The following is a 9,886-nucleotide window of genomic DNA, read 5'->3' on the forward strand; positions in this document are numbered from 1 at the left end:
ATCAGCGGCGCTGCCAGCACCGCCCTTAAAGAGCCAGGCACCCCCGGTCGCGGGGAGGCAGCTGCCGGCCGCGGAGCGAGGGGCGGGAGAAGGGACAGGGAGCGAGGCAGGCCGGCTATTCTCAACCCTACTGCTTTATTCAAACGTCGCTCGTCCTACACAAGTACAAACACAACATGGCCCCAAAGGCTACAAAGTTATACAAAACAAAACAAAACAACAAAAAAAAAATCTTTATAGTATTGACTGTACAACAGGTGGTAAATTCTTTGCCTTTCCCTACGTGAACCCCAGTTAATCCAGCCAGCATCACGGCCTCGAGCCTCCCTCTCTGCCTTGGTTTCCAGGGGGTTGGTTGATGCTCAGTCGCTAACTTGAGATTTGTAAAAGCAGAAGCACTCGCACTATTTCACTGCGGGGTTGTGTAGGAAGTTTTTACCAAAACGCTTTAAGAAAAGGTGGAAGAAATCACTTATGGGCACAGCTACAAAGCAGTTCTTAAGATTTCCAGCTTCTTTTCTAACGTATCGTGTTCAGTGGATACCATTGTTTCTGTGGTGATCACCTGCTATATGCGTTATAGAAGAGCTTACCCTGCGGAACCAGCTTACTCTGCAGGAACTAGGAATCTGTTTGGGAACTGGAATAAAGTGACAACTTGGTATTTAAGTCTTGTGCAGATCTGGACTCCAGCTGCTCTGAAAAATCCTGTGCTGGCACCTCGAGATCAAGTTAAATGCCTCCCTGCTTTACTATACAGGGTTTCTGAAATAGCTCAAGATTTACATGCTCATCTGTACAGCGTGCTAAGCGTTTAGAAATCACCAAGCAGCAGCCTGCTAACTGGAGAAAGAGAGGCTGTAACATCTTTCCTTATGTTTATCTGGAAAAGATGGTTTTGCAGCCTTTAAAAATCAAAGCCATTTTAAAATAATTTCAATTCAATGCCAGGAAACTAGAAGCCCCACAGCAAAGGCTACCTACTGGCCAGGAACTGTTGCTCTCTCCTCCTAGGTTGCCTTCCCTGCCAGGATTATCTCTCTCTCTCACTCCTCCTCACCCAGACCCATTATAAAAAAAAGGTACAATATTTAGTCTGATGGGATTTAAGTTAAAAAATAAAAAGCTGTCCAGTCCTTTTGCTTTATCGTGAGGAGTTTGAGCTGGAGCGGCTGCGATGGCGCCTTCGTCCAGGAGATCTGGATCTTGATCGCCGGCGAACAGGGGATCTGCGCCTAGGAGACCGGGACCTGACAGAGAGGATGGAGAAAGCTTTCACTAGGAGACAAAAGCAACAGGTTCCAGTAATGTCAGCGCATCTACCAACTTTTCAAAAACATCTCCCCGAAGATGAAAGACTGTTTAAGATCAAAAAAACCCACAAGAATCTTGTCTTCTTCCTCAAGCAAAACAAGCTCAAGTTCGTTCTACATCAGATTCTCCTTCACCTGAAATGTCAGCTTTGGCCCATGTAATAACAGTAATATTCAGGGAAAGGATTTACATAAACCCTTTCAAATCACAAGGACATTTCTTAGAGGAAATCTAACTCTAAAAAATCATTAAGCTTCAAGCTCATCATTACTACCATCAATCTGCATAGCCACCAGCATGACACACCAAGGTTCCAGGCACAGAATATGAACAGAGCCTGGACAGGATAACAGAAGCTAGACTAGGGAAGAAAAATAAACAATAAGAAGGGAATGCCAAATCGAGCATTTACCAGACTTCTGTAAAAGGCGTGTTTAAAGGAGGCCCAACAGGCAGCAGATCTTGTGCCACATTAGCTATTTCTCATTTTTAAATCTGTAGTTTGAAAGCTGTTCAGTGATCCAGTGGCTCTAACAGGAGCTGCTTTTACTAGTAACAAGACTTTAAGCAGATTTCCAAGACAGAGGAGCCCATCTAGGTGCTGAGGAAGACTCTGAAAAAATTCTTATCTGAGCATGTTAAGGCAGTCCGAAGTCACACAGCAAGCACATGCACGTCAGGTCATGTCTGGGGGTCAGTGTGCTCCACACACCTGGTGCACGAGGGCTGCTTTTTGATCATGTACCCATTCACAGAAATAAGGGAGGGAGGTGCAAGGGCAATCAGAAGGATGGAGCAGGCTGCCAAAAAATTTTGCCAGCCATAAAGTCCATTCCCACTTCACCTCGAAGCATTTATGCAGAAGGGACTCCACAAAACAGGCTGGAAAGCATCTGACATTTCCAGACTGCATTCAGGGTGTAGACCAGAGTAGGTCACCCTGGTCTTAAGGACTTAAGAAGTACAATCCAGGTCCAACTAATTCCCAAAAGGTGCTCCTGTCATTTGGAGGGAAAAGTCAAGTCCAACAGGATTAAATTGTCCCCATGCCAAGTCTTTCACTGATAACATGTTGTTACACCAATAAGGAAATAAAATTGCCAGAGCTCTCACCTTCTCCTCATGCGAGGGGGTGACCTGCGCCACATCGGTGGTGGTGGCAGCATCCTCCTGGGTGGGCTAAAGCGTCTGGGAGGCGGCCTAGGTCGTGGTGCCAGCACAGCTGTGGCAGTGATCTCCTGACCATCGATCTGGCCTTTTTAGGGAATCACAGAAACAGGAAGAAGTAAGTATTTTCCAATGCTAACATCTACATGTCACGTTACTGCACCTCACAGCTTTTGTCACAAGCAACTGAAGCATGCATCAGCCTATAGTGCTACTTCCACCACCCCCTCAGGAGTTATTTTGACAAAGTCCACATACGTACTATACTTCTTAAACTAATATCCTATCAAATTGCAGTTCAGATGTTAACCAGGGAAGATTTTCACAGAAACTTAAAGAATTTTATTACTGTTTTTTTGTGGAAAAAAAAAACCCAAACCAAAACCATTTTAATAGTCCTGTAATGTTTCAAATCTATCCTGAACCTCACAAAAGCCAAAGCCATTTGGGCTGAAAACAAACAGTATTTCAGATCAGTTCTCCAAAGGCTTCCCTGTTACCTTTAACTCATTTTCAGATCAAACTCATCTGCTCCAAAGATTTTTAAAAGCATCCAGCCTCTTTACAGCATTTGATACCTACCTCCATCCATGTGTTTCAGGGCTTTCTCAGCATCATCTGGGTTCTCAAACTCCACATAAGCATAACCTTTAGAGAGGTGTGGATTTAGCCTGTCAACTGGCATGTCAATCATTTTAATCTTTCCGTAAGTGGAAAAAATTTCCATGATGTGATCCTGCAGAGAAAGAGCAAGTCTTAAGGACACAGACCACACTTACTGACCTGGACTGGCTGGCACAGCGCAGCAGTAAATCCACAGCACTAGATTAGCTTTAAATCAATGCCACCATCAAGAAGAGACATATTTCATTGGCCTGACTGTGGAACTGCTTTCTCTACTGTTGTCTGTTCAGTTCCTCCTCAGGTTGTTCCAAACCTTAAGGTGCTGCACGTCAACACCGTCTACAAAAACACAACTAGTGCAAAAATCTTGGGCACCTGAAAAGGGAACTTACGCCCTCACCTGAAAACTCTTAAGGTCCAGTTGTTAATAATGTTTTTAAAACACATAATTTTTTTCAGCACCCTAAACCTTTTATCTCTGAAGACCTTTAAACTACATTCTAGCAAAGACAGTTCAAGCCAGCCCAGCTCTCTTCAGATCTTCTATAAAGAACCTCCAGGTATCCTTAATGCCTCCAAGGTAACTTCAGCTATTATCCCAACTTCTGCACTTTTCTTCCTAGTAAGGCAGGACACAAGGTCTGAAATACTGACAAAGCTGACAGACCTCTTAAACACTACAGTCTCAAAAGCCTGCGCTGTACTTTATCCAGTACAGTCCTAGCACAATTTTCCTCACTGGAAAGATGGAAACCAAAAAAAACCCCAACCCTCACTGTGGTTTGAACACAAAGCAAGAATTTCCAACATCAACACCCTGGCAGCACTCTAGCAACAAAAAAAGTTTTGAGAGCTTTAGAAGAGCCACTCACAAGTCCCCACAGAAGATACACAAGCTCGTTATTTCAGGGGAGCATGCCATTACCTTCGTCACGTTTCTAGTGAGCCTTCCAACATGCACTTTTGTAGGTCTGGGTGATGGGCTCCGCCTCTTCCGCTCCTTTTCATCTCTCTTGGGTGGCTTGGACCTGATTTTGACAACAGAAAATGTTTACAGTTTTCAGAGAACATGCGAGACAACCAAGAACCCAGCCGTTGTCACATGTTTTTCTTGGGAGGGCATCTTTTTTCTTAAGAAACTACAGGTTAGGAAGTGCTGCGGTGGTGGTGAGGGTGTTTTCCTTATGAACACCTCAGGACTTGCATTTGTCTTGTCTGCTTTTACTTTAGAACCTTCCGGAATGGGGGAGCCTTTTTTTGGGAGTTTTCAACTTTACTGCAACCTCGGCAACAAACATGGTATTTAGCAAACATTTCAATAAAGTTGTTGGCCACAATTAACGAATTTGCCGGTTGTTAAAATGAAACAAGAAATTCTTTGCCTCAACAATTAAAGAGGCAAAATGAGGACATAAACACCAAAGCATACCACAACCAGGCAAATTAATGGATCCAATGATTTGTGTTTCTGTATCTTGTTTACTACAGAGGTCCAGAAATGTCACAATTTTAAAAACCCCTATATAAGTAGCTGTATATCACTGTTTCTTTGTAGTTAAAAAAAGAAACAAAACCTGGAACGTAATTTTAATAAAAAATTCAGTATGCAAAAAAATTTTATTTATGCTTCTTCCTAATCTTCCTGTCCATAAATTGAGTGATACACTAAAAAAAAAAACACACTGCCTTATAATACTTCAGTAGATTTTGTTAGCCTACAGCACCTTACCTACAGAATTATCCAAAGGAAAAACCGTATGGACATCAACAGTTTGATTCCTACCCTTACAGGAAAATGCTTCCTTTGCCCCCAACATACCCTTTTGGGGTTTTTTATACATAAGAATACACATATACACATGCATATACATATATACACACCATTTTCAGCCCTGGCCTTTCTGTTAGTCTTGGCTGTAATTCGCAGGAACTGCAGAGCATTACTCCCATCTAGTGCTCATATGGTCCCACACTATTGGGAAAACATTAATTAAAACTGCCTCTACATAATAAAATACCTAAAAATCACTCTTTAAAATGAAGTTTTTAATCTCTCTTCCTACAGGTCATGTGTTTTGATTGTAAGCAAAAGAAGCACACCCATTCTAACAAAATTCAGACTTCTTAAGTTATGGAGAAAGCAAACAGCCCTCGGAGAACAATCTATTCTGATCGCAATCTTGTATTCTACAGAGAAATTAACCTGCCATCTAGTGATTCCCAGAAGGCAAATAAAACTCACTTGGAGCGGGAGCGTCTCCTGTTGTCATGTCTCCGTCGAGATGGACTTGGAGATCCAGAGGAGCTGCTGGAACTGGAACTGCGTGAGGTGCTGGAGCTCCCAGAGCGGCTTGAGGCAGAAGAGGAGCTAGAGCCACTGCTAGAACCAGTGCTGGAACTGGACCCTGAACTGGAAGTTGAGCTGGAACGGGATCTGTTGGGGGAGGAGGGGAGGATAAAAATGAGCCGAGTAACCAGAAAAAGAACAGCTGAAAAACCTGCTGATAATTACAGAGAGCACAACTGTGAGTTAAAACAATGAAAACTTAAGCTCCATAGTTCACCACACAGGCAAAGGAAATTCATACCCCAAACATGTAAACACCCTTAAGTTAGACAAAACTGTGACTAACACAACACAAACTTTCAAGAAGTTCATGACGCAGTGAACGATACATACCAGAAAGCAAAGTGGTGGTTTCTGAAAACACTGTAATTTGTTACTATCTGTAAAAGTACCTACCTGGTACTGCTACTCCCACTAGAAGCACTGCGTCTTTTGCGTGTCTTGTCTCGACCACGATCCTTTTCACCCGATTCCTTAGTGGCTGCTTTATCCTTGGACCGGTCCTTTGATTTCTCTTCAGACCTATCCTTGCGCTTGGTTGGTGAGGGAGCCCTTCAAGAACAAATTCCAGAAGACATTGTTTAATACAAAAAACCACAAACAACAAAATAAACCCACACCCCAGCAAAGAACAGAACAGCAACACAAAACACAACTTCAAATGTAACTCAAGATCACCATAACTGCAGAGTTAAAGCATTAGCCAAGCCTGGACGTTTTAGAAAAAGGTAAATATTTTACAATACAGAGCAGCTTTCAGGAAGACAGCTATAGCATACAGAAATTCTCACATACAGAAATTCACGCAGAAAGAGGTACATTTCCAATTCCTCATCCTCACTGGGAGAGACCTAGCACCCTGTAACCTCCCCAGTTTTGTTAAGCCTAGAAAATTCGGACAGAATGCCATTACCTAGTGTTGGATTTTTTATTATTTTCTTTGAGTCCTAGCAAACTCTTCTTTTTCAATCCTGATAACTCCATTTCCCCTTGGGAGGCGTCCAAAGCAGCACCGAATGGGCCTCACTTATCTCAAATCTCACTTCTAACTCCTTGATTCTGAGAACCGATCCCTAATCGAGTGCAATAAACTCCAAAGAACAGCCTAGTGACAAGATAAAAGGGTTTAGAAACAAGAAGTTAACAGATAAGCATAAAACAACGAACCTGCTTTGCAACAATGGCAGCACACTGGGCATCAACTGACTTCTACATAGTACTTCTCAGTTACACACACAACTGTTACATGGCTCTTAACAGCCGGTCTCTGTGCTGGCTCACACTGGCACCGTGTGCCACCCGTGTTTAAAGCTATCATTTTGACATTCACAGAAGTACAAAGGACCTTAATTCTCCAACCAAAAACATGGCAGACAGAGGACATCCATTTTCCCTGCAACATGTACGTGCAGCTCATGCCTCTTGACAAAAGCCTTGCCTCCAGAGGAGTAAACACTGATTTTTCTCCAAAGACAAACTGTGCTGTAGAGCATACATTTGTCAGGAAGAAAGGGTTGTTGAGAGCAAAAAACTCCACTGAATGGTGGCTGCTTTCAGCCTCAACAAGCTGCTTCCAAGGCTCTGTCAGCCTTGGAAAGCTGAGATTATAGGGCCCAGTTTGCTGCACTGCTGCTACAACAGATCCCAGTTTAACTTCTTAGCAGAAAAGTCTAAATTGGATTCTGACCTCAGCTACGCCCAATCAGTTCCCTCTTTACTCTAGATCCAAAAGGAGACAAACTTAATACCCCACTACTTAACACTGAAATACTGAGCATTGGTTGAATTCCAGACGTTTCCCATGAGGGGGCTGCATCCATCACATATTCTGCAATGTCTAAATGTTACTGCATTTTGACTATTCCACATGGATTGTTTAACACCTGCATTACAAAGCTGCCTCCAATGTGTGTTTTAATAACCACTAAAAGAGGTGGCAGATCTGATTTGCTGTAACGCCTGTTATCTACCTATGAGCACAATGTTCAGGAAATGGAAGAGTGGGCACAAGCATTCCTGAACCGCCAGGCTTATATGATGCAGCGCTGAACATCCACAGTACTGCATGATGTTGGAAACACCTTTATCCCCACATGCATCGCAGGTAAAATTAGTTAACAAGAAAAAAAAAAACCTCTCCAGCTCACTGCATCCAACAGTCTTGTTGCTTTTATGCTTCCTGGTATCAGGTTCTGCTAAGAAACTACCATATTCTCTAAACTGCAATTAACTTTATGTTTGGGAAGAAATCACTTTGAACAGCTAAACTAATTTTCCTGATTTTCAGCGTCACAGTTTTCTCTAATAAAACAACTCCCCAAAAACAACACAAATGACTATTCGCAAACCAAGCTCTCCGCAGATCCAGAAGTCAAGCAACACCCATGCCTTTTTGCATGGAGAACAGGAAACCCACAGTACAAACGTGACACTGGCAGGGCTTGCTGGGAGGGGGAAACGTCTTCTCTAACACCAGTGGCAGTAAGAAGACAGTCCAAGGACTGTTCCATAGGTGCTGCAAAGGTGACTAATAAAAGCAAACCTGTGTACTTCACTCAGCTTTATGACATTTCTAACCAGCTCTACGCTTCTAGTGCAAAGTGTGAGGGGGCCAAGCTCACTTGCCACTGCATGAAACCAGCTGACTCACTTGGAAGAACAGAACAGACAAGTCTCTAGACTCACAAGACCAAAAAATCTGGTGTTTTCCTTTCCCACCTTTCTTCTCCTAAATACACCATAGTCAGGTTTGTGTTATCTCTTCCTGCACACCAACTCCTCTTGAATCTGTGGACTATCACAGTGGCGATGCTATCAGCTCGGCCATACAAAACTATCTATTACTGTCTGATAGCTGGCTCCAGTTTCACCCCTGCTGGAAGGAGGGAAGAGAGAGAGAGCACAGAGGAAGACCAGCACATGCTTTCCTGTCATCCGACCGCTGCTGTAGTAGGTAATGCTTCAGTTAAACAGCTACCACTCAGGCACCACTCCTCAAAGCAGGCGCTTTACCAGACAAATTAGCCATGCCAGACAAATTAGCCACATGACGTTTAAAAATCCAGCAGATTTCTCTATGATGGTATATGCTGCATTTAAGCGGCCTCCAAACTAACCATTGTTTGCCCTCCACTAAAACGCATGTACCTTTCTCCAGAATGCCACTTGCCTAGCTTAATTCAGTTGGAAACCTCAGCCTAAGAGACACGGCTGCAGGCAGTTTCACCTGCATGTGTTCAGACATTCACCAGAAGATGCGAGAAAACTAAAATCATGGTCTTCACACAACGGTGTAAAACAAAAGCATTTCTAAGTGACGTGCTTCCTCCTTACAATCAAAAAAATCTCTCAGTCCCTAACAGGTCAATGTTTTTTTCAGCACCCACCCAAAATGCCAGAAAGTCTAAGAGCAATCTACACAGGCCAAATGTTCATTTCAAGCACACACACCTCTCTGCTTTAAGAGTTGACTTGCACTCTTACAGAGCTGCAATTCTGTAGCAGAGGAAGCAAACTCAGCTCTCCCCCAGACTTCCTGCACGACTACAGGCAAGCCCTTTAATGGCAGTTTGCTTCAGGTCCTCATTTGCAAAATGGGGAAAAGATTTCCTCGTGTGAGGAGAAGAGGGTTCAACGCTCGGCAGTTCTTTGCAAAGTTACGGCCGTTCGCCCAAGCTAACTACAGCGAGCGGGGCCGCAGGAGCGCAGGGGCAGCCAGCTCCGCGTCCCGGTTCGAGCGCCATGGGGTACGTTACGGCGCCAGGCGGACCGAGGGCTTGTCGCTGCTGACCGCACCGTACGTGTTGCCATACTACGGGCCAAGCCGAGGCGCGGGCTGAGGAACAGGGAGAGAAAAGCACAGACCAAGCACAGAGTCGGTTCAGAGCAGAGCCCGCACCGCCCGCGGCCTCCACCGGGCCCGGCGCCGCCGGCCCGCCCGCCCCCGGGCCCGCAGAGCGCTCCTCCCGCCGCCCCGGCCGCGAGCAGCACCGGGACCCCCGGTCCCCGCTCCCCTCCAGGCCCCGGCCCGGCCCCGCCCAGCCCCTCCCCGGCCCGGCCTCCCCTCCTCCCTCCCCGCCCCCGGGCGCGGTAGGCCGCGGCGCCGCGGCCCCGTCCCTGACCCTCGCCCGGCCATCTCCTCCTCCTCGGCGGCTCCGGCGCGCTCCCCTCGGCACCTCCGCGCGGCGCCGGGGCGGCTCCGCGCCGCCGCCGGGCCGGATGGATGCCGATCCCCCGAGGCCCGGGCCCCGGCCCCCGCCCCGGCCCCACTCACATCCTCGGCGCCCGCCACAGCCACCGCTCCGGGCCCGTCGCGCGCGATAGACGCAGCGCGGGCGGGAAGGGGCACCGCGCGGCACGCGTTGATGGCGTCACGCCCGGGGGCGGGCGGGCTTAAAGCGAGGGGGCGGGCCGGGGCCGGGGCCTTCTTGTGGA

At 46.1% G+C, this 9,886-nt stretch overlaps 1 protein-coding gene across 4 annotated transcripts; it reads right to left on the reverse strand.

The window, feature by feature from the left end:
* Positions 1-116: 116 nt before the first annotated feature.
* Positions 117-9,825, reverse strand: RNPS1 (RNA binding protein with serine rich domain 1). Of its 4 annotated transcripts, none has more exons than XM_037384019.1 (8): positions 9,726-9,819; positions 6,366-6,557; positions 5,849-6,004; positions 5,348-5,539; positions 4,031-4,133; positions 3,064-3,217; positions 2,428-2,569; positions 117-1,250 (listed from the first exon to the last, which is right to left on the reverse strand). In XM_037384019.1, the coding sequence occupies exons 2-8, from the start codon at positions 6,434-6,436 to the stop codon at positions 1,145-1,147; spliced, it is 924 nt and encodes a 307-aa protein (XP_037239916.1). In that variant the 5' UTR covers positions 6,437-6,557; positions 9,726-9,819; the 3' UTR covers positions 117-1,144. The 4 variants fall into 4 exon arrangements, with proteins under 4 accessions (XP_037239916.1, XP_037239917.1, XP_037239919.1 ...); XM_037384020.1 differs by lacking the exon at positions 9,726-9,819 and adding an exon at positions 8,903-9,329; XM_037384022.1 differs by lacking the exon at positions 6,366-6,557 and having other exon boundaries at positions 9,726-9,825.
* Between the last annotated feature and the right edge of the window lie 61 nt (positions 9,826-9,886).

Source organism: Falco rusticolus, chromosome 4, assembly GCF_015220075.1.
Source record: "Falco rusticolus isolate bFalRus1 chromosome 4, bFalRus1.pri, whole genome shotgun sequence".
Classification (NCBI taxonomy): Eukaryota; Metazoa; Chordata; class Aves; order Falconiformes; family Falconidae; genus Falco; species Falco rusticolus.

Coding starts and splice junctions, on each gene's coding strand:
- RNPS1 (XM_037384019.1), bottom strand. CDS start 6,436: ATGGAGTTATCAGGATTGAAAAAGAAGAGTTTGCTAGGACTCAAAGAA. Junction 3,218..4,030: donor TCACTAGAAACGTGACGAAG/GTAATGGCATGC, acceptor CTTTCTCTGCAG/GATCACATCATGGAAATTTT. Junction 2,570..3,063: donor CCTGAAACACATGGATGGAG/GTAGGTATCAAA, acceptor TTCCCTAAAAAG/GCCAGATCGATGGTCAGGAG.